Source organism: Corvus hawaiiensis, chromosome 13, assembly GCF_020740725.1.
Source record: "Corvus hawaiiensis isolate bCorHaw1 chromosome 13, bCorHaw1.pri.cur, whole genome shotgun sequence".
Classification (NCBI taxonomy): domain Eukaryota; kingdom Metazoa; phylum Chordata; class Aves; order Passeriformes; family Corvidae; genus Corvus; species Corvus hawaiiensis.
In genome coordinates, this window is record NC_063225.1 from 12,616,425 (window position 1) to 12,640,679 (window position 24,255).

General features: G+C 55.0%; 1 protein-coding gene across 2 annotated transcripts in view; it reads left to right on the forward strand.

Annotated features, from left to right (window-relative positions):
- Positions 1 to 4,706: 4,706 nt before the first annotated feature.
- FRMD5 (FERM domain containing 5) overlaps positions 4,707 to 24,255 on the forward strand; it is a 69,818-nt gene continuing 50,269 nt past the window's right edge. For both annotated transcript variants that reach the window (XM_048317269.1, XM_048317270.1), the window contains exon 1: positions 4,707 to 4,887. In XM_048317269.1, coding sequence (XP_048173226.1) covers positions 4,786 to 4,887 — 102 coding nt within the window. In that variant the 5' untranslated portion in view covers positions 4,707 to 4,785. The remainder of the gene's footprint in view (positions 4,888 to 24,255) is intronic.

Genomic DNA, 24,255 nt, shown 5'->3' on the forward strand with positions numbered 1-24,255 from the left:
CTGGCAGTGGGAAGCCATTCCCGTTTGTCTTGTCACTCCTGGCCCTGAGCTTTGTCCGTGCTCCTTCCTGGGCTCTTCCCAGCCCCTTCCCCATCCCGAGAGCCTCTCTCATCCCTGCAGCTCCAGGGGGAGTGACGAGGTGGATGTGGTCGGCTCCTCTGACCTGCCCAGCAGCACAGGCTCTATAATTACTCCCGGGAATATCTGCCTCAAGCCAGAAGTTGTGTGCTAGAACTGAAGGAGCCTCTGTCTAATGAGCCTGTCCCTGGATGTCAGCAGTAATTAATGTGCATTGCCCTGCAGGTTCCCACCTCCTCTTAATATGCTGAAATTTTATCCTCTGGTTATAATTGCAAATTATGGTTAAAATTTTACATGCCTGGGAGTTGGGAAGCTGGATGCTCCAGCTTATTCCCCTGTGGGTACACGTGGGGAGGTTGCTGAGATGGTTCCAGTCCCTCCTTTCACTCCTGGCCCTCTTACACTTGACTTCCATCCTCATCACCCTCTTCTCCTCCCTCGTCCCCTTCTCTTCTCTTTCTCTCTCACTTTGTCTCCTCCTTTCCTCACCTTTCTTTGTCCTTGTGTCTGAGGGACAGCATCTGAGCCTAAGTAACCACAATTTATTGACCTAATTTGGCTGGAGGAGACAACTCAGGTGCTGGCCCACATATTCCCCATGGCCCTCAGTGCCCGGCTGAGGGTGAAAGATGCACAAACAATTGCTAAAGGGCTTCCACAGTCGCCAAACACGACCTGATGGCAGAGCTCCCGCTGCTGCACCCCCTGGAAAGATCTTCTATCTAGAACCAGCCTGCAGTGCTAAAACTGGCCAGGAGCCAGTGGTGAGTCCCTTGACCGTTGCCATAGTGTTATAATTATTCATTATCGTAGGAAAATATTGCATAAAGAGGTGACAGACATTTATTCCCAATCCAGGGCAGGTAGATGAGAAGGAGCTCCATGGCTGGTTGCAATAGCCAGGTGAGCCTCTTTCGAGAAGAGGTTCAGTCTCCTTTTCCAAACCTTTTAATCAAAAAAAAGTAATTAAGGAATAAGAAATAATTTGGGCTTTGTTCCTATCAATTCTCAGTGCATAGGAAGCTGAAAGCAATCGTGAGTGGTGAATGATGGGTCAGGCAGCTTGGAGAGCTGCCTGGGGATGAATCCAGCTGCTTTGGAAGGCTGATGGTAATGCTGACAGCACTGTTGACCACTTGAATTACAGGCAAGCCCTGAGAGCTGGGCCCCACTTTGACATCTCATCCGGCAGTGCTGGCTCGTGTTGGAGCTCAGATGCTGAGAACAGTGAGTTTATATAATTTCAGATGCAGGTACCTGCTGAAAGGCAAAGCAGAGCTGACAGCCCTGCTTCCAGCTCCAGGAAATGCCAAAGGTGTCCAAACAGAGCAGGCTGCACCCAAACAAGAAGTACCCCTGAGAGCAGAGGGCTGTGTTTTGGTCATTTCAGCACAAGAAGTAGTTATTGCTTACAACATCTGGATAATTCAAAGATGAGCAGCCATCCTTTACCCCTGTGGCTGCTGGCTGCGGTCCCCAGCCAGGCCCCCAAGCCAAGCACTCGGCATCCCTGGGCTCTGCTCCAGCCTTACCAGGGCAACACCCACGTGTTGTTCTCCACACCTCACGCACACCTGTTCTGCTCTCAGAGCTGCAGCTGCCTGTGGGTGACAAATTGTAATCGATGGTAAATACATGGATTATGTACAGAATTTTCTATTGAAAGCATAGAATCACAGAATCCTGGAATAGTTTGGGTTGGAAGGGACCTTAAATCTCATCTTATCCCGCCCCTGCCATGGGCAGGAACACCTTCCACTATCCCAGGTTGCTCCAAGCCCTGTCCAGGAGCTGGAACATTTCAAGGGATCCGGCAGCCACAACTTCTCTGGGCAGCCTGTGCAACTCTCTGAATTAAATTTAACCTGCTGGAAAACAAACACAGCTAAGAATTCACTTTACATTTGGAAAGCTGCATTTTGAATTTTTTAGCTCAAAACTGCAAGTGACAGAGAATCCAAATCGGGAGAATTTGTCGGATTTACAGTATAAATTATTAAAATGGAAAGAAAAAGACATTACTCATGAAAAGTGCATTCTTGTCGATCAAAGCTGCAAACAGAGAGTACTTTTATAAAGGCATCTGCCAGCCTTTGATACGCTATGTGGAAAACTTGTCAGGTATTTTGAGAGTGGAACGTGGAGCTGTCGGGCTCCAGTGATGTTCCCTGTTTTGAGGACAACAGAGGCAGCAGAGGGGGGTGAACTCAGCCAAGGGGTTCCCGTGCTGCCTCAGCGAGGGGCTTGAGGAAAAAATGCAGAAAACTGGAACCTCAACAAAACGGTTCCCTGGGTGGAGAAACAAAGTTGCAGTGGCGCCGTGGCCCAGGCAGAGGCTCGGCACAGCCGGGCTGCCATGAATGTGCTGCTCATTAAACTGCTCAGCTGGCTCAGCCCCGGCTGCTCGCACTGAAAGCAGCACCTGCCAGCGCCGAGGATCCCATTCTTCAGCAACAGCTCAGCTGGTTCAGAAGGGGAGCTCGGAGGCAGATGAACAATTTATGCAGAGTGGGATCCATGACAAAGTAGCAGCTACTTTGGTGAATACAAGCATCTTTGTACAAGTGCCCAGATGGTTCAGGAGCGGGGCCGTGGCTGTGAAAAGCGCCGTTGTTGTTCCAGGCTCGGCATCACGCCCCTGACAACGTGCCGGGCACAGCCCATGGTCCTAGGAGCTGCAGGATCCAGCCTCCCGACAGACATCCCACACAGGCCAAGTCGCTGGCTCTGCTGACATTTTTTCTGCAGGATAATGTCCTTCCCAGGGTGTTCCCACTGTCTCACTGCTGCAGCACTACTGCCTGCAACGTTGTGTTCCCACTCTGTCCTTTACATTAACTGGACATTCGGATTAATGGCCTGTTGGACACTGAGATAATCAAGCGTAATCCTCAGTGGTCCCTCCATGGGCACAAGGCTCACGGAGGGTTGTCCGGCCTGACAGGCAGCCCTCGCACAGCCAGCCTGGCTGGGCATGGGGGACAGGCTGGGAGAGACTCATCTCTCGTGGCCCATCATGAGACAGCCCTTGAACTGTAGGATCTTAAAGGATCCCAACCTCGCACACTGGAGTGTCGGCTCCCTACAGCAGAAACGGTGGGTCAGGGATAGGAGAGCCTGGAGAGCCACTGGCCTGAGAGCAGTTGTCCCTTCTATGGGGGCTGGAAAGAAGGGCACGGAGAGACGCTGCCCTGCAGCCAGGAGTGATCTGGAAGGGCTGGTGGAAATGGTTGGGAAAGGTGAGGAGTATGGCTCTGTAAACCATCTTTCTGGCTGGGAAGGCAGAGAATGAGCAAAGCTGGAGCAGAGAGAGTATGCGGAGAAGCTGGACAGCTGTGGTCCATGGAGGCTGGTGCTCCTGAGGGGAGGATGGGAGCTGCACTGCAGCCTGGGAACGCAGCTGAGGGGACAGAGGTGAGACTCCAGGCAAAGAAGAGCTGAGCCAGGAAGGTGCAGTAGGAACAGGGCCTGTGGTGCAGTGGAATAGACTGGGGACAGCTTAACAAGTGTCATCACTGTGGCCTGTTTGATTTGGGTATTTGTCAGTGTGGGGGGGACCAAGGTGTGTGGGGAACCCTGCTGAACCTCTCGGTGGGGCCTCAGGGGATGGCAGTGGGGAGTGTGACACCCAGGCAGGGGAATAGCCAGGGCTAGAGGCAGAAACCTGGAGCAGTGCTGGCCGGATTCCCATCCTCCCTGGTCACTGCTGATGCTGCCACCAGGTATTTCACTTCCCCAGAGCAGCACCAGCTACATCCCATCAACACTGATGGCTCTTGGAGCCCATTTTGTCCAAGAACCAGAGATTTAAAGATTTCCTTCCATAACAAATGAACGCTAAGGGTCAAGCTCATATCCTGGGGGCCACGTTGGCACTTTGTTTGGCTCTGCTCAAAGGACCACAGCAGCTGCCGACTCTCCATGGGAATACCAGCCTAGTAATGGAATTGGGCTCTGACAAGAGAGCTGGGCACAAGTTGGTGCTTTGGCAGGGACCTGCGGGCCTGCTGGGTCGTGCCCAGTCACCTGCTGTCTTTGGGGACACAGAGTCCCTGGGGCAGCCCCTGCCCCTCTGATCAGGGGGTCTGGGGTGCGGGTACCTCCTGCCACATGTCCGACCCTGCTCGACATCACTGGCAATGCTCAGTGCCACCGCGGTGCCCAAACTGGGGGCTGTCCCTCTGCCCTGACCCGCTGTCCCCGGTGTGGGGGAGCCCCTCGCTGGGCGCCAGGCTGCGGGGAGCGGGCAGAGCTGCAGACACCTGAGGCGGAGCCCCGAAGCGCCGGGTGCCCGGCGCCCGCGGTGCCCCTCCGCTCCCCCGCCGCCCCTCCGCGCCCGCGGTTCCCCTCCCGCGCGGGGCTCCAGGCGGAGGCGGCGGGGCCGTGCCGCTCGTGCCGCATTGGTTTGCGGCGGAGCCCGTCACCGCCGCCGCGCCGAGATTGGCCCCCGCAGCCGGCGCCGGGCGACCCCCGGGCCCGGCCTCCTCCCCGCCCGCCGAGCGCCGCGGCCCGGGCAGGGCACCGGGCACGGGCACCGCGCTCCGCTCCGCGCCGCCTGCAGCGGGGGCAGGGCCGGGCCGAGCCGGGCGGGGGGCGCGCCCACAGCCCCGCCCCGCGCCGCCCCGCGCCGCCCCGCACCGCGCCGGCAGCGGGATGTGAGCCTCGGCTCCGCCGGCAGCGCCCGCCGCCCCGCGCCCCGGGAAGATGCTGAGCAGGTGGATGAGTGGCAGCAGCAGGAACCTGGACCGCGAGTACAACTGCACTGTGCGGCTGCTGGACGACAGCGAGTACACCTGCACCATCCAGGTCAGGCTCCGCGGCACCGACACCGGGGCCGCGCTGCCCCCGAAGCCGCGGCGCTGCCGCCCGGCCGCGGCAGACAAAAGGAGCGGAGCGGCGGGGGCGGCCCGGTGCTGCCCCGCGCCGCCAACAAAGGCGGCCCCCCCCCCCTCCCGCTCCCGCCGCCCCCCGGCTCTCGGGCGGCGACCGGAGCTTGGCTGTCGGCGGCGGGGAGAACCCCGGGGCTGAGCCTGCGAACCCCTCCGCCGCGGAGGGGTGCGGGGATGGCGCGGAGAGCCGCCCGCCTGACCCCGGCGCGGTGATGCCCGCAGCACCCGGAGCACAGCCGGAGCCGGAGCGGGGCAGGGGCAGTCCGGCACGGCCGCCCCGGGGCCGGGGGAGCCGTGGCCGTGCCCCGCGGAGCCGCTCGGTGCGAGCCCTCCGCCGCCGGGCGCGGGGGCTGCGCGCAGCGCGGGGAGGACGTGGGTGCGAAGTGAAGTACGGAGGATGCAGCGGGGCAGGGATGCCCAGGGATCCGCGGGGCAGGGATGCTGCAGGGCAGGGATGCGCGGGGGATGCTGCTGGCAGGGACAGACCCTCCCGGCCCCGCCGCAGCCGGGTGCCCGCTCTGCCTCCCCCGTTAGCGCCCGGCTTGCCGTGACGAGCTCTCGGGTTTTGTAATCGTCCGGAGCGGCGGGGACGGGCGCGCATCCGCCGCCCCCTGCGCCCCCGTGCCGGGAGAGACCGGGACCGGGGCCAGGACCCGTGGTCGGGGCCGTCGCCCCTCAGCCGCTGTCCCTTTGCTGCCAGGGCTGCGAGGGACATCGCTCAGCGCGCAGATGTCGTGGGATGTGTCGTATTGCTGAAAACTAGGGAAACGCACTCCCGGGCTCCCCTGGAGCTAGTCCGGTACCGGGACCGTGTGACCGGGGGATGAGAGAAGCATCCCTGGCTCCGGCTGCTGCTGCGCTTCATTCCTGCCATTAGCATCATCCTTGCAAGGGAGCTCACGAAAACCTGTGCGGAGCCGCACGCGCGGGGATTGCTGCTGGAGGCGGCTGGCCCCAGCCCAGCCCGTGGGCGTTGGAAAATTCGGGGCAGAGTTTTGAGTAAAGGTGACTCAACACGTCAATAGCAACAGCTCCCACCGTCCAGCTTCGGGGACCCCCAGTTCTCCCTGCCCTGTGATGCCAAGGAGGGGTGAACATCCTTTCATTTACAGGCACAAACCTGCTTTTGGTGATAATGCCAAAGGACGGTTACCAAGGGTGCTGCAGGCTATGGGAGGCACCGTCATTTTGGCTTAAACAGTCTAAAATTGATAAATAGGGTGATTTGTGCAAATACCACTGAAGAATGGTGGTAACGCTGCCAGTCTTGGCTCACCTCCCCCACCGGGGTTGTAAAGTGTGACCCAGTAAACAGCTCGAACAGCAGCCCAGTTTATTTTGCATAAGCCAAACTAATTCGTCTCTCAGAGGTTGTTTTTAATAGAAATTAAATGGGAAACTGTAGTTTGGGAGAGAAAGTGTGGGCAGAGCAGTTCAGAAAAATCTGGATTTTCTGCCCTTAAGACAATTTGACAAGGTGTCGTCATTTTGTATGTCGGTTTTTTTAAAGAGAAAATACTACTTGGTCCCATATTCTGGTTGAAATTTTATGTGTAGCATAGTAAACAGGGAATCCTGGTATTTAGCATGCATGACCTGAGGGATGAAGAATTTGCTCCTGCTACCCTGACAAGCAAGGTTACCCCACTTAAATGCTTGCTCTCGCTTGCTTTCATGCTGCCTTATAAGCCAAGTATTTATAGTCCATGCAAAATTAGGGAGAACATAGCAGGAATGTGTAATGTCTCGCAAGTGAGGAAGCCGTCACCGCGCAGGCTGAGAGCTCTGAATGAGTTTTGAAGGTCATTCCCTCACGAGCACAGAGATTTCACATCTTGCCGAGATCCACAGTGTCTCCTCACCCAGGCTGGTTCTGCGCCTGTTGGATGTAATTTATGTCTTTCTATTTTTGCTTAAATCCGGAGAAACTGGCCGAAGCAGCAGTCATGGTTCTCACACGCAGTGCTCTGGATCCGGGCACACGTCTGGGAGTGGAGCTGTGGCTGGAAGTTTGTGCCTGTGGTTTTGCTGCTGTGCCTGTGTGTCCTCCCTGGCAGCAGGGATGAGGATGGGCTTTGTGCCCTCCCTGGAGTGTGGCCTGTCTGACAGATCATCTGGCTTCACTGCTGGGGAGGAGAAAGCAGCACTCGGAGGCAGAGCTGATTTTAAGAGGGTTTATTTACATTTCAGATAATAGCATTGGTTAAACCTGTCATAAAATAAACCTCTGGCTGTGCTTGATGAAGGTGTGTGAGTAGGGGTTTGGTGCTGCTGGATAATACCTGAGCATTCTGCTTCTAAATAAAGCCTTTTTTATGTGATTATCCAAGATTTGCTTTGTTCATATTCCCATGTTGAACGAGCAGTTCATTGTCTGAGCTGGGATGAATTCTTTCTCTTTTTTTCCTGAATTTTCACTCCTGAGCAGCCCATCCAAGCAGGCAGAGGGGCCTGGAGGTCTCCTCACCAAGGCCCCCCAGATGCTGTTGGGGGACAGAAGTGCCATGGGCACAGGGACTGCGGTGCAATGGGTCGGGGCAGCGGGGTTGGCACCTTTTGTAGTGAGGTTTTCTTGTGAATTCCAGTGTTTGCTTGTTTAGGGAAGATGTTGTCCCAGCATCTGTCTGTGCTGGATCCCAGGGGTCAGTCCATGTCTGCCAGTGAGCAGGGCCCTGATCTCAGCCCTGCCAGGACTTGGGGACTTGTAGCAGCTGCCTGGATGTGAAGATGTTCATCTTTTGTCTGGGAAAAGCTGATATTTAACAGTATCACAGGCCACAGAGGCACCTTTTAAGGGAATAAAGGTGGTGGTTTGTGTGTGGTCTCCATCAGGTGTGAGAAGGCAGCAGTGCCATCCCTGCTTCATCCCTTGGCATGTGCTGACTGCCACCTGTGGGCGTGGGGACCCTGCTCACACCCGTCCCGAGACGTGTCCCCAGGGAGCGGGGCCTGACAGAGAAGGGCAGCCATTCCTGAAGGCGTTTTGCTCATCTCCATGGTGAGGGGCTGGTCTAGCTGTGTATTTAATTTAACGTCCACCCCTCGTGCTCCATGTCTCCAGGAGGGACGTGGAGCAGGCTGCTGGCCAGGCTCCTTGCAGCGCCGTCGGGATGAAAAGAGCTCTGAAACACCCAGCAATGCTGTGGTTTGCTGTGAGTGAGTTGCTTGTCTGAGGAAATGTTTCAAATTCTTCACTGTGGTGTCAGTGGTGGCATAAAAGGCTCAAAATAATTAATGATTTGCCATTGCTTGATGCATCAAGATTTTTCCTGAAAAGACAGTGGCATTTTGTTTCAAACCCCAGTAGAACGACAGGAACGTGGAGACATGAGAAAATAAATATATGCTTTCTTAGATGCAGAATGTTAGAACTTTCTTGCATAAAATCGGGAAGGAATGAAAGCGAGCTCCTGGCTGCACTCTGGGACAAACCCCCTGTTTCCCACTTGGAGCACAAAGTTCTTTAGGAGCCCTGACAGGATCATTAATATCAGGCAGCAGCACAAAGGGGAATCTGGCGGTTTGTGGCAGTGAAGGTTATTTGTTCATTATCTTTTTATCTTCGGAGAGTTTCCAATTGCTTTTCCCGGGAAGTAGGTTAGGAGACCGCTGCTTCCGCGGGGGGGGCTCCGCTCTGCAGCCCCGAGCACGGGTGACGCTCTGGGGGGACAGAGGCCGCTCCCGCTTCCGAGAGCGCCACAAACCAGGGGCTCTGTGCCGAGCTGTTGGTGTCTGTCTGTCCCAGAGCCCTCCCTTCCCTTAATACTGGAGCTCGAGTGCGGGGACGGGGACCGGGGCCAAACCCATTGTCAGAAATGCGGCATGTGACGGGCTGCGGGTCCCCGGCTGCGGGTCCCAGTCTGAGGGTCCCCGGCTGCGGGTCCCCGGCTGCGGGTCCCAGTCTGAGGGTCCCCGGCTGCGGGTCCCCGGCTGCGGGTCCCCGGCTGCGGGTCCCAGTCTGAGGGTCCCCGGCTGCGGGTCCCCGGCTGCGGGTCCCAGTCTGAGGGTCCCCGGCTGAGGGTCCCAGTCTGAGGGTCCCCGGCTGCGGGTCCCAGTCTGAGGGTCCCCGGCTGCGGGTCCCCGGCTGAGGGTCCCCGGCTGAGGGTCCCCGGCTGAGGCTCAGCACCGTGGGTCGGGCGCTCCGAGCATCCCCCGGTCTCCTGGTCCGGCGGCAGCGAGGGCCCGGCAGAGCCCCCGAGCAGCTCCAGCTCGGTTCGGCAGGGGGGAGACCCAGGCTGGGGGCTGGGCTGCAGTGGGCACAGGGTGCTCCGGGCTGCGGGTCCCAGGGAGGCTGAAAGCGTTACCACAGCTTTGCTGTTGGCTGTTCAAAGTCATGTTTTTATTCATAGCCTTGGAAATGTGTTTGCAGCAGAAACCCATCGTTCTGGCTCAGCTGTGTCTCCATGAGTTGTGCTGGTGGGGCAGCTCCTTCGCCCCTGGCTCCAGCATTTCCATACACTTGGTTTTGTAGGCTTGGGAGGAAAGTGCCTGAAATGCACAATGAGTTTGAAGGGAAAACAGCAGTCAAAGCAGAGCATTTTGTCTCCTTTTCCTCTTAAATTTATGTCCAACAATATAATTTTAAATACAAAAGATACAGAAGGCAGCTGAGGAAAACATCCACTAAATGTCCGCTGAAAAAGGGGGACAATATTCATTCACATTTCAATGGGAGCAAAACCCCAGGTTGTTTTGAAAACCTGTGGAAAATATTTCTATTGCTGTTCTTTCTCTGCCAGCCGAAATGTCTGTTTTCTGTTCGCTTTTCATACCTGTTTTACAACATTACCTGCTGTGAACCCGCCGGCTATTCCCCTCTCAGGAGCCAATTTCCTGACAGAACTACTTTGCTTATCACTTTCTTGTGGAAGACGTTGAAGGCAAATATAGGCATAGAGTCAGATCTGGATATAGATGTCCACATGCTCGTGCACACACACACAGATGCCATTGGAGAGAGATGCGTACCACAGCACCATGAAAAAGGAATTCGCTCCTTCTGTCATGTTAGAATTAGGTAATGTGCAGCAGGAGGCTTTTTTTGAGGTGTCTGGGGAATACTGAAAGTGCTATGAGCAGCCCACTTATTTTTAATTTTTGAGTCAGGCTCCAGGAGCCCAGAGGGATTGTGGACACGGGGATGACGTCGATGGCCGTGTGCTGGCAGCGCCAGGACTCACACGATGCCTTGGTTTGCCCCATGCAGGACCAGAGGCACTGGAAGCTCCTGTGATCCCTCTCCGACCTGTCACATCTGTTTTGTCGCTGAAATATCACAGCTGGCTTCTCCTGGAAGCCGTATATGGAGTGGACAAGGACTCTGTAGGGAGCAAGACCCTCACTGAGATGCCATCAGTGGTGGTGGGCAGGGCCCTGCTGGAGATGCCCTCATTCTGTGGAAACTCCTCCCCAGCTCATGCAAGGGTGGGGGTCCTCTCCAGGGTGTGTGGCATCATAGAATCCTGGAATGGTGTGGGTTGGAAGGGACCTTAAAGCCCCTCCTGTTCCACTCCCTGCCATGGGCAGGGACACCTTCTACTGACCCAGGTGCTCCAAGCCCCAGTGTCCAACCTGGCCTTGGACACTTCAGGGATCCAGGGGCAGCCGCAGCTTCTCTGGGTACCCTGTGCCAGGGTTTTGCCACTTGGCTCAGGGAGTGGCTCCTTGATGGGCCCTTCATGTTCGAGGATGGCTTGTGTCATGCGATGTGAGGAGGGAATTTGTCAGTGGGCAAAATCCAGCCCTGTGGTTTCCTCAACACCTCAACCTGCTGGGGATGGTGGCACTGTCCTGTGTCCCACGGCCAGCACGGGGTGTGGGGGGCTGGTGGGAATCCCAACAGCGGAGCAGAGCACACACGTGCTCCCACCGAAACAGGAGCTGCGGCTCCGAGCAATCCCTGGAAATCACCACGCTCCTGGCTTCCAGAGGCAGGGAAAGCATGGCCCTGCTGTCACCTGTTAGAAATGACATGTGTTACTGAGAAGGCTGGGAACAAGCAGGGTTTGCTGTGAGGGAAGTGCTGGGGTTTATTTGCCATCAGTTTTGTGGAGAACAGACAATCCCTCGTTAGCCTGGGGTCAGGCTGGGGACTGTGGCAGAGCCCTGAACATTTCCACTGCCATCGGCCACTTGTTTGTGGGTAGAAAACACAATTATTGTTTGGTTACAGCAAGCTTTGGAGTTGCTTCTGCAAATAAGGTTTCAGGTCAAATTCTTTTATTTTAAGTGTTTCTGAGGTAAATTATTCCAGCAGTAGGGGAGCAATTTCTTGTTGATGATCTGGAATTGCTGTGAGGCCGATGTGTCCACAGTGAGTGTCTGCAGGGACTGTGGCTCTTGCACAGCACAGGGGAGATGGCAGCAGGTTCTGACAGGTGCAGGGATGCTGTGGTTACCTTGGGCCAGAGTTTGTCGTGCCAGGGCTGGGGGATGATTGGAAAGGATCATTGAATCATAGAATCATGAAATGGTTTGGGTTGGAAGGGACCTGAAAGTTCACCTTGTTCCAAACCCTTGCCATGGGATACTTCCCACTAGACCAGGTCGCTCCAAGGGTGAGGCTAAATGCCCTCCTCTGCCAGGATTAGTAGTTACTTATTTCTGGTTTTTCCTACCAGCCTATTGGCAGCTTTAGAACTCAGGAAAATATATCCTATCCTGATTTGTGGATTCTCCCCTTGCATTCCCATCAGTGTTACATCCACTGCAGCACTTGGTTAGTCTCTGAAGTCTTATTTATGTGGCACCTTTGTCACCCCAAGAGACATTTTCCTTGGGCTCCAGCCCATGCCAGCAGAGCTCTGCCAGCTGCTGCCCAGGCCCAGAAGAAAGGCAAACCCACCATCCTTGGTCACCACAGGAAGGAATCCACACTTGGAGCATTTTTGGAGCTGTCACCAAAGCAGAACACCACCTTAACCAGGGCAGGCTCCATGCCCGGGGCGGGAACAGCCGCTCACAGGATGGAGCAGCACGGCCCAAGGTTGCTGCTCCCTGCAGGAGCCCTGTGGCTGCCAGAGCTTTTCTGCTCAGTGAGGAAGAGGAGCGTGAAGGGCAGCGGGGTGGGAGCGCGCGAGCTCCGTGTGGGAACATGTTCTCTGGGACTCACGGACACGAAAGCTTTTTGTTGTTGTGCTGGGCTGAGCAGGCTGGGACGGCAGAGGGAACGTCCCCAGCGCCACATGTCACGGCCAGCACGCCGAGCCGTGCTCTGTCAGCCTGTGGAACACTGGCACTCCTAGAAAATAAAAACAAAAAATTAGAAATTACATGAAATCTCATTAAATGTGTCACCCAGCGGCGTGTGTGCCTGCGTGGCTTGTGTCAGGATGCCAGAGGATGCTGGGGCAGAAGCCAGGTGAGCAGCACTGGCAGGAGATGTGCCAGCTCTTCTGCCCAAATCCTGGAGATCAGCTCCTTCCTCTCCAGAAAAGAAAACATTTGGAAGTGTGTTTCCTTCCAGAGGGCAGGGATACATGAGATATTGGGAAGGAATTCTTCCCTGTGAGGGTGCTGAAATCCTGGCACAGGCTGCCCAGAGAAGCTGTGGCTGCCCCTGGATCGCTGCAAGTGTCCAAGGCCAGGTTGGATGGGGCTTGAAGCACCCTGGGGCAGTGGAAGGTGTCCCTGCCCATGGCAGGGAGTGGGGCTGGATGACCATTAAGGATCCCTTCCAACCCAAACCATCCCAGGATTTGATAATTCTATTTGCAAACAGTGCCTGGTTCTGAGTCTGATGTTTTCCTGGGAAGGGCCAGGGGCAGGTGTGGGAATGCGCTTCAGGTGCTGGTGCAGAAAAGCTCTTTTTATTTCTAAGCAAAACCAGGATTTCTCTAAGTGTGGAGGAATGATCCGATGGGATCCTGGGAGGCAGCTGGGCATTTTGTCCCTCCCGCTTTCCCCTTCTAAAGCTGCAGGCACTGCTCTGCCCTTAATTACACTTGGGTATTAATTACCCTCCAAGCACATCACCTCCACCAGTGCTCCTGTCTTTGTCTGTAGAAGTGACTTGGCAGCTGAAATTTCATGAGGAACTTGGTTAATTGTTCACACACAGAATACAAGATGCCATTGTGCTTCCTCCAGCTTGTTATCTGGGAGGGACTCGGGGGTAAAATCCAGGAAAATCTGATTTTCCTCAGCAAAGTAAGCGGCTGTCGTGGCCGATCCCCATCAGAGCTGCGCTGCCACGGCAGCGGGGCTGGTTTTATGTAACCCCTTGGTGGGGCAGGGCTGTATTTCAAACCACGGGATCAACTCTGCATGTCCATTACTGGATGATCCCAGCCCTCCTTATGGAAACCAGGGAGTGTTTGTTTTCCCAAGTTGTCCAGTCTTTGGTCCTGGCCAGGAAAGTTGATGTAAATGGAAACAGCTCCTCTGCAGACGAGGGAACAGACTGAAAACCTTCCTCGTTCTTTACAATGTACTTTGTGTGGGGAAAATGGAAAGGTTAGGAAATTCCTCCTGGAGAGGTGCGGGCATTGCAGGGCTCAGAGCCATGGGCTGGCTCTACCCTGATGATTTATCAGAATAATTTTGCCATAATAATTTTAACATACTTTCTTTGGCTGTTTGAGCTGGGAGCCTCCCTCTGCTCCCAGCCGGCCGCGATCCCACCGGAGCCAAGCAAAGGCTGAGTCCCATTTTCCTGCCCTGGGAGTGCCAGTTCTCTGCACTGAGAAGCTCACTGGAAATTCAAGGTTCACATGTATTTTAATCTTTCCTGTCCTGGGAGTGCCAGTTCTCTGCACTGAGAAGCTCACTGGAAATTCAAGGTTCACATGTATTTTAATCTTTCCTGTCTCACAGTAAAGAACATGAGCCCTGGACTCTTGAGCAGAGACAAACCCTTGGGCTGGGTCAGGAGGAAAACCCAGGTGGGCCAGTCCCCGGCAGGTACTGGCATCTCACCAGACAATCAAGGTGTTTTTCTCCATGATAATTAACAGCAGCTTCCACAGCCAGTGAGGTCTCCGTTCATTAATGTGGGATGTCAGGATCTGATCAATGCTGCAGCTGGAAATAGAATATTTTGGCTGCATAATGTCTGTTACCAAAGATGTTAATTATAGTGGCATATCTGTCACATCGATGAGGGGCTTGTGTTTTTCTGAGGGTTTATAGTGGCTGTTTTGTGTTGACTCTTACCCTGGAACACAGGCTGGAATCCCAAAGGAAATATCCATCCAGCTGCCTATAGGGGATTTTTTTAATAAAAATTGACAAAAATTGAGTCAGCCATTCTGGAGCTGGAAAGAGGCTTTAAGGATATATAGATCAGGTAGTTTGTAGCAATTGCAACTATCCCTTATACACTTAACTCATGGAATGGGAAGTATATTGGGACTGGGAGAAAAAAAGCTGGAATCCAATAGACTTGTGTTTGAAAAATAATAATAAATCTGCTGAGCAGGTACTTTTCATGAATCGATCTAGTTCTCATTAGCTTTTCACTGTATAGTTTGCTGACTAATATTTCTGGCTTGCAAGTAAAAATGGCTTTCCAAAGGAAATATGGAATGAGAACAGAGTGTTTTTGGGACCTCAAACCCGGAGCTCCTGTGGCCATTGAAAAAGAAGAGATGTGAGGGCAGCAGAAACACAGGAACAGAGAAGAGGGCTGGGGTTGGAGCGACAGTGAGACAGGACCAGGGCAATGAAGGTGTGATGGGTACTGGGAGCATTCCTGCTGTGCCAGCCCATCCTACTCCATCTGTACAGGGACACTCGTGATCCCTGTGGCACCGTGGAACTGAGCCTTGGCTCTGGCCCTTGCTGTGGTTCTGTCAGACCTCCTGCCCAAGGTGCTCTCTTGGACCAAGTCCCAGCCTAAATCTCAGTGATCCCGTGCTCTTTCTCAATATTAAGGCTCTTCTCCTGGGCTTCTCTCCCTCTGGCCCTTGTCACTGCTGTCCTTCCTTTCTCCCCCAGCGTTTATTCCCTGTGTGTTAACAGGTTGGCATCGTTCCCGTTTGCAGGTTGTTATAAACCCCCAAACCAGCAGGCAATGATTCCCCAGCCTGTCACTGCTTCTTGGGAGCGACTCCTTGAGCACATGACGGGGCTTTTTTCTGCCTGTGATTTCTGCTTCGGTGACAGATTTCTTCATGTGGGGCTTGATGAAGCTGAGGGTGCTCAGGGCTGTACAGGGAGCTCAGCAGGGCTGTGCCCTGCCAAGCTTCCAGGCGGAAGCACATTCCCTTCATGGAGCCTTGGTCCTCGCTGGGAATCCCAGCTTCACATCTGGGCTTTGTTCTGGACATGAGTAAGGTGCCAATACAAAATTAATCCAACGAGGCAAGCTGTAAATGACACTGACAGGGGCTCCTCCCTGGCTCCTGGGATGCTTCCTGCTGCCAGCAGGAGCACACGGGCACCTGGGCAAAGTCCCCTGGAATTGAATAAACCCACAGCGAACAGGCTGAGGCTTTTCTCAGAGCCAGTGAGAGGAGAGCGCTCCTATTTCCGTAGGGCTTTGTAATTAACACAGGGAATTTTGTTCCGGGATGTCATTGAGTGTAATGGGGAACGATGGCTGAGGCAGTTTAGGCTGATTCAGTTTGGAACTTCTGTGGGCGGTGTGTAATTCCCAGCTCTGCTGGGCTCTTCCCAAGACATGTGTTTTTGGGACACAGTTAATCTCTGTATCCAGGAGCTGATGGGCCCTGCCACGTCCTGCTCATGTCCTAGGGCAAGCACACTGCAGGAGCAGCAGGGAGCACTGAGGGAGCCGGTGTTTCCCTCACTCCTAACTGGTCCTCTTACACGACGCTTCCCATTCCCTCAGCTGGTGTGTCTGCTATTCCTCATCCCCGGGGAGAACTGCCACCTCCAGCAGGCACAGCTTCGGGGGTGGCAGTGGCTTGGTGGCCGTGGTGCCTGTGGGACACACAGGAGGGCCAGGAGGGGGGTTCAGGTGGGCTGGGGTTTTACACCCTGTGCAGTCTCCATGAGACGTGGATAAAGTAAAAACCCGCCCGGAAAGGCTCCAGCCTTGGCTTCTGTGCAGGTCTTGGGGCACCATAAATCAGCCTGAAGGAGTGACTGACCCCGCACACACACTGCCTAATTCGTCTCTTTTGCTTTGTTCCACGGATTTCTATGGAGAGAGTGGAGAAGTCAACGTTGAGTGCAGCTGGAAAGGCCAGGGATTGCCATGGGAACAGAGGAACAGGGCTGATGGCAGGCAGGGGACACTGCCACTGCCTGGGAGCTGCCCTCATCCCCACTGCCCCACTGCTGCTCTGGGGACATCGGGCTGGAGCTTCATGTCCAGCCTCTGGAATGATAACAAGGAGCTGTGTCCCACTGGAGTGAGTCCAGAGCAGCCTCCTCCCGACTCCTGGGCTCTGGGGCTCCTCCAGGGCTCCCCAGGTCTGTGCCACCGAGGCAGGGTAGAGCTGTGTGTTTATTTATCCCAAAAGCCAGTGCCAAGGGGGTTATTTATGTACTTACTGAGGGTTTGCTTTTGCCTGTTTCATTTGTCATCATGACACAAGCTGGATCCTTCTCCACTTGCCTAAAGGAGGCTGGAGCCCCTCTGACATGGAGAGGGGCTGGGAGAGATCTGAGAGCCCCTTCCAAGGCTTAAAGGGGCTCCAGGAGAGCTGGAGGGGACAAGGGTTGGAGAGACAGGATAAGGGGGAATGGCTTCGCACTACCAGAGGGCGGGATTAGATGGGATATTGGGAAGGAATTGCTCCCTGTGAGGGTGGAGAGGCCCTGGCACAGGGTGCCCAGAGAAGCCGTGGCTGCCCCTGGATCCTTGGAAGTGTCCAAGGCCAGGCTGGATGGCATTTGGAGCATGCTGGGATAGTGGAAGGTGTCCCTGCCCATAGCAGGGGGTTGGATAGGATCAGCTCTGAGGTCCTTCCCAACCCACGTCCTTCCATGATTCCATGATCCATGGCAGTTTCCTGGGCAGACTGGTGCTGGTGTACCCTATGCTGAGTGTTGGTGTGTCAGTGTTCCCGAAGGAGCTGTGCAATTCCCATTCCTGGTGTTTTCTCAGTGTCCAGGCAAAGGAATTACGGTGCTGTTTGCCTGCTGCACTCTTCCAAGTGAGCAGCCTGGCATGAAAGAAGCCTTACATGGAGCAGGCATGGGAAGGGTGAGTGCTTATGGCTTCTTTCAGATGTGCTTGGGGAAAAAAAACCTCTGATAAACTACAGAGGCCAGAAGAGCTCCTTCTGTAAGTGCTGCAGTTATCCTGGTCTTCATTTGGATAGTCAGTGAGCCACAAGGATTGGCATCCCAGCCAAGGGAAGGGCTGAGGGGCAGTGGAGCTTAGTACAACGTTAGAACAGATTCACTCAGCCCCTTCAAATATTTATGACCTTGCAATCCATACACATTTTAAGCATGTTTGACATCCTCCTATTCTGCTTTTGTTTGTGGAGAGAATCTGGAGAGCATCTGCCCAGCCGTGGGGGTGGCTGCAGTGGCCAGGCATCATGGGGGGCAGGTTTATGGCTGGGATTTAGGAAGGATCCATGGAGTCTGTTCCTAGAGAGCTCTTTAGTGTGAGGAGGGGCTTTGCACGGCACTCCAGGTGCTGGTGGCTCGTGCAGCCCATGGATTGGGATGCAGGATACCTGTGGGTGCTGGCTGGGCAAGGAGGGGTTTGGCTGTGGGGGTCATCCTGTCCTTGCCCACGCAGCTGGAATTGTGGGAGGATGCACCAGAGGACCACGGGCCGTGCTGGACCTGGGGCCAGGTCAGCAGGGGTGTCTCACCTGCTCAGGAGGGACAGGAACTTATTTTCAGCAAAAGAAAGTCAGTTGTAACAAGCCAGTTGCCTTCCTGCCGGAGGGACAATTCCTGTCAATCTGCCACGTTTTACTCTGGTGGGATAAAAATAGAGCACGATTTCCAGGCAGCAGCCGCACATCCTGTGGTCGTAATGAGCTCTTAAGGTAATTACCTTTGGTGGGAAAGAGCTGGAGAGGGCGTGTTCGGCTGACACAGGGAGGGTTTGCAAGAAATGGGTCTGTGCTCCCGTGAAAGGGCAGCATCCCACAGCAGGGAAGGCGGAGACGGGTTTGGGACAAGGGCCAGGAGTGACAGGACAAAGGGCAGTGGCTTCCCACTGCCAGAGGGCAGGGTTAGGTGGGATATTGGGAAGGAATCCTTCCCTGTGAGGGTGGGGAGGCCCTTTGCCCTGTGCCAGGGCCTCACTACGCTCACAGGGTAGAGTTTGTTGTAAAAGAATGTTTTAATCCATTTAATTTCTTCAAAGCCTTATTTTGAAGTGCTGTTCCATAGCTGGGGGTTATCTTAACAGAAATGATGATCTGGGATGAGAAAGTGCCACGTGCCACCCACTGCCAAGCTGTGCCCTACCAGAGGCTGTCCAGGAAGCCACCACTGCCCTGGGCATCCTCTCCCTGCCCCAGCTCTTGGTGCTGGGGGCTGCAGGGGCAGGTTGGACCCACCTTTTCCCCACTGAGGCTTTGCCCTCTCCAGGTCAATAAATAATCTCTTGGAGCACTGTGGTGCCTCCCAGCTCTATATATCAATTTACCCTGTTGCAGAATACCCAGTGCTTGCATGGAATGGGTAAATTACACCTCCCGCTGTTCCATCTTTGTAACGAATTCGATACCATCTTAAGAATATAAACCACGAGAGCGCTTTTGTCTGACTCAATTTGCCTTTGTGCAGCTGAGGGGCTGATCTCCCGAGCAGCGCCTTTCCCGAGCCTCTGGTAATCCTGAGGCTTTTCTTTATCGCAGTCTCCGATGTGTTTCCCCAATTACAGCCAGATTTATGTACCTGCAGCTCCCCTCCTCTGTGCTGAGGTGGGATAGGACCTCTCCAGCCCCGGGGCTCCGCAGCTGCTCTCGGTGCGCTCACACCATGTCACACAGAGAGGAGCTTGTCCAGCCGTGACTCCTGCGGTGTGCAGGCAGCATTCCCTCATCCTGCTGGGTGTTTTCCAAGCCTGGCTTCAGCAGTGAAGTGCTCCTATAAATCCACCCGACTCCTGCCCCCATCAGTGGCTGTGGCTGCGAGGTTTCCATCAGACATGAGGGAATTTGCACCAGAGGAGGAGGTGTCACCTGTTCTGTGTGGCACTGCACACGCCGCTCCTCTGGGCTTGTGCCAGAGCTGGGATTTCCTGTCCTGGAATGTCAGACTGGGGAGGATTCTGCAGAACCTTCCTTAATATAAAATTCCATGTCAGGGATCAGCATTAACAGCCCCGATGCAGCTGGTGTTCCTTGGGAAGGGGCTGCAAGGGAGGATAGAGTCAGGAGTGAGGACGGAGAATGGTTCTGGATCAGCAGCTCTGAGGACAAAGCCTCAGCTTTGCCATCCCTGTGGAGCAGCTGGACCCTGGCCCTGCCCTCAGCACCCACTGCAGTGGGTCTGGTGTGATGGGAGCTGTGGGATGGACAGACTGACACCCTGAGGAGCAGGGCCATGGAATGGGAGCACTGGGATGGACAGACTGACACCCTGAGGAGCAGGGTCCTGTGGCAGGGCCAGGCAGGGTCTCCCCCAGACCCACAGTGGGAGGACGAGGTGCTGTCCTGAGGCTGCTGCAGGCACCGAGCAGGGTGTAAATCTCTGGTTGGGAGCCAAGCAGTGCCTTCATGCAATTCAAGCCACTCCTGTGCAATGTAAACATCATCACTGCAATAAAGCTGAAGGTCTGGTGCTGGCAGATAACAACTTGCAGCAGGGTGTCAGCAGGAGCAGAGCCTGCACTGAAGGATGCTCGTGCTCCTCACTCCTTGGGGGACGTGGTGGTGCCTGTGCATGTTCCAGAGTGTGGGGTCACAGGCCAGGACATCAAATTTTTATCTTTTAATTGGTTAATGCCATGTTCCATCACCCTGGCTGGCGTGGGATTTTCACTGTAATTAATACTAATAAACACATTTGTTGGAGAGGGCACTGGAAAGCTTTTCATACAGTGCTGTTTTCTCCCTGAATTATCATTTTGATTTACACCAGACCCCAAAAACACAGCCTGCCCACAGCTGTGGTGTGCAATGGCACTGGGCCAGGGGTGCTGGTGACACCCTAGAGCTTGGTGTCCCTGTGTGGGGCTGGGTTTAGAGGAGCTGTTGGGGAATGGTCTCCCTGGAGGAGCATCTCTCATCGGCGGGGCAGAGCTGAGCCCCCCATCACCCAGCCCGCCCTGGCAGGAGCAGTAGAAGGAGCAGGAGCAGGAGCAGGAGCAGGAGCAGGAGCAGGATCTCACTCAGGCTGGCATTGCTGGACGACAGCCCTGCACTGCCCAGAGCAGGAAATGACCACCAGGGGCTGCCCCAAAGGTGATTGCTCTTTTCCTTCCCTCCTCATCTGAAGTGCCTCTCTGCTGCCTTGTCTGACACTGAGCCCCAGGCATTTTGCTGGAGTATTTGGTGCACTGCGCATTGCTGGGATCAGGGAGGTCCCAGGGGGCTGTGGGTGCTGTGCCCCAAAGTTGAACTGGCCCCCAGACGCTGCTGTGCCCCAGGTGCTCCCCAGGAATGCTGAACCTCAAGATTCCCTGTGGGGAGATGCCGCAGCTCTCAGGGTGCTGCTCCTCTGCTGTGCTCCTGCACCAGGCACAGTCTTGGTGCTGCCAGGCAGGCAACTGCTCTTCCCTCAGTGCATTCCCCCATCCTCCACCCCTTTTGCTGGCATTTGTGTCTCCATGTGCACCAAGGGATGCTGCCAAGGATGTGGTCTGTCCATGACTGAACAGTGGTGCCCCTGGGCATGGTGAAGGGTCTGCCTTGGCACCCTGCTAAAATCTGGGGGTGTTTCTGAAGGTGGCTGAGGAATGTGGGGCTTGAATTCAATTTCTGACAGCCTAGAGCTTCTATTTCCAGTGCTAAACTGCAGGGACTCAGAGATGGACAGGGAGCAGTGGATCCTGGGCTGTTTGGGAGTGTTTCTGTATCAGGCCTGTTACAGCCACTTGCTCACAGGGAAAGGTGCAGCTGGATGCAAGGGAAGATCCCAATTCTTCCAGCTGCCAGGCAGAGCTATTTTCCCTCTCCATCTCCTCTGCATATTCCAGACATGGGATCTGCACTGACCTGCAGCCACCTGAGTTCCTCAGCAGCTCAGAGTGACAGGACCACCCTCCTCTGCCATTTATCCATCAATTTGTGCCAGGCAGGAGCCTAATGGAGCGAGTAACGCCCGAGCTGGGGCTCTGCAGGGCCACGGCACAGCGCCGTGCCTGGGGAGAGCTCAGCATTCTGAGACGTTCCTGTCACCTGTGCAGGGAGGGATGGAGGGATGCATGGATGGATGCACGCATGCATGGATGGATGGATGGATGGATGGGTGTCCCCAGTCCTGCCAGGGTCCTGTTCCCCAGGGATCTCTGGTGCCCCGTGCAGGGCAGGGGTTGCTGCACACTGGTTTGTTCCCTAGGGACAGGGCCTGTTGGGAGAGAACAAGCAGTGATGGTTTTAAACTGAAAGAGTGTCAGGGTACAAGAGATACAATAAGAGGGTTTTTATGATGAGGGGGGTGAGGCCCTGGCACAGGGTGCCCAGAGAAGCTGTGGCTGCCCCTGGATCCCTGCAAGTGTCCAAGGCCAGGTTGGATGGGGCTTGGAGAAACATGGGATAGTGGAAGGTGTCTCCTTTTTTGGCCCCAGGGACTGCAGCATCAATCCCTGGCATCCCAGGAGACTGCTCCAGTACAAACATCCCTGTTTCCCCCGGGAAGGGGGTCAGAACCAGGAGCTCTCTGGGTCAGAGCAGTTCTTCAGTGGGATCTTGGCTCAGCACTGGTGCCCTGGAACTCCCGTGGCCTCTCAGCCCCCAGGAGATGTTGAGTGACCCAGCACCTGCTTCCAGACACGAGGGAAGCCCAGATCTTGGCAAACCATGGGAAACCCTCTCTGGCTGAGCACTGAGCTCAGAGGAGCAACTCCTTCTGTAACTTGGCTTAGTTTGTGCTGTGCAACCTCAGCTCTTGCGCTGGAGAAGTGACATCTCCACCCAGCACCCCCCTCTGTAGCCAAGTGAAATGTGATTGCGTCAGCTGATCAGGGACTGACACAATTTGGGAAGTCCTTGAGGGTTTTTAAAGGTCAGGGATGTGCGATACGTAACCAGCCCCGTGCGAGTCCTGCCGGCAGAGCTGCCTGTGCTGAGGCAGCTTGGTCTGTGCTCTGCCTTTCCTGCTTCTCCAGGAAAAGCAACAGCTGGGAATGGCTCTGTCTTCAAGGTGTGACTGAGGGGCAGAATCTACCTTTCAGAAGGTCACGTAGTGATAAGGCAAGGGGGATACAGGGGATGGGAACAGATGGTGCCTCTCTGCCCTGCCTCTCTCTGGAGCAGCACCATGAGCAATCATCACTGCAGGGGTAGGAACTGCTCACAGCTCTGGGACCTCAACATCAGAAGGATGTGAAGCTGTTGGAGCAAGTCCAGAGGAGGTCACGGAGATGCTCCAAGGGCTGGAGCCGCTCTGCTCTGGAGCCAGGCTGGGAGAGCTGGGGGTGTTCACCTGGAGAAGAGATGGCTCCAGGGAGATCTTAGAGCTCCTTCCAGTGCCTAAAGGGGAGCTTTGAGCTATTTAAGCCCAAATCCTACAGAGTTGCAGTGGGGAGGAAGAGCATCCGTGCTGCAGTGCATCTCCTTCAGAGGATCACACAGAGCAGCCCGTGGTTGCAGTTTTTTCCTGCTTTGTCAGCAGTAGTGTCTCCTTGTGCAGAACTGCAGCTCCCGGGAATTTTCTGATCCTGGAGTTTAATAAAACCCCCACCAAATCCAGTGACTGTGTGGTGTGCACTGGACCTGAGGGACAGGGGCCCACGGGCCTGGTGTGGGCTTTGGTGTGGCCCTCGGCCACGGACCTGGTGTGGCCCTTGGGTCCAGGTCTGGGGCCAAAGGAGGGAAGGTGCCACCTACAGCAGCATCTCCATCTGGACCAGGCTGCACATGGGATGAGCTCCTCCATGGCACTGGTGGGGTCCTACAGGGATGGACACTGAGGAGGAGCTGGGAGCTGGGGAGATCAAAGGCTCTTTTTCCAAGCACTGCCACAGGAGTCTGATGGCCCATGGTTTGTGAGCAGATCAATCACCCCCTCTGAGGTGAGGGATGAGGAACCTTCTTACCTTTATTTCCCTGTCCCGTGTGTGTGCACGTAAATCACACTGCTCTGAGCCCCTTCATGGTTCTGGTAGCACAAATAATACATCAGAGAGAGAAAATGTAGTCAGAATATTTATTTCAGGTTAAAATAATCAGAGAATCGTGGAATGGTTTGAGTTGGGAGGGCCCTTAAAGCTCACCCCTTTCCACCCCTGCCATGGGCAGGGACACCTTCCACTACCCCAGGTTGCACCCAACCCTGTCCAGCCTGGCCTTGGGCACTTCCAGGGATGGAAGTGGGCAGCCACAAACTGGTGCAACAAATCAGTGTGCACACAAATTAGTGCAACTTGCACTGATTTCTCTAAGCCCACAAGTGTCCCATAGGTTTGATTCCATTTGTCTTCCCACAGGTCTCCCGAACCATCCCTTTCCTTTAGCAGGGATGCGCTAATCCCATGTGAAACCTGCTCTGATGTGAGTAAGTGGAACAGACAGGCAGAACCTTTTCTACATTAAACTCAAGGCGTGGAGTCTTGTGCACGCACGGAGTGTTATCACAGACATGATATCCCAGCGTTACACACTCCCGGGATCCTCGGCTGCATGTCAGGAGCAGCGCCTGGCAGTGAGGAGGATGATCTGCTTCGAGAGGCAAAGGGAGAGCTCCCCTCCCTCTGCTTTGACGTGGCCGTGGAAAAAACCACAGCCTTTTGTCTAATTTGGGTGTCTGATCTGCCCTGAGCTCTCTGGTGTAATGCAGCTCACCCAGGTGGAATTTTTAAGGTGGAATTTTGAACAGGTCCTGTTAAACCCTCGAGCTGACCTGTGGCAGTACTGGGACACCTGGGGAGGTCCCAAGGGGCTGCAGCTTGGGTGGGGCTTGTATCACCCTGTTCTACTGGAAAGTGGACCCATGGTGGGTGTGTTGAGGTGAGGGTGGTCAGGACCCCCATGCAGAGTCCCCAGCACTTCCAAACCCCAGGGGAAAGCACATGGGAAATGGGAGCAGGGATCCTTCCCGGCTCAATGCCTATCTGGAGAGCTGATCCCATATATCCATGTACTTAGATTTGCTCCACTCTCCTTCCAGGAGATAAACACAGGTGGAAGAAAACATTTAATATGGAATTCTAGGTGTTGTTTTCTCACCTGCAGAATTCCCAGTGAAGATAAACCCAGCAAAAATGGCAGAGGACTTCTGCTCTGGCCATTAGGGCTTC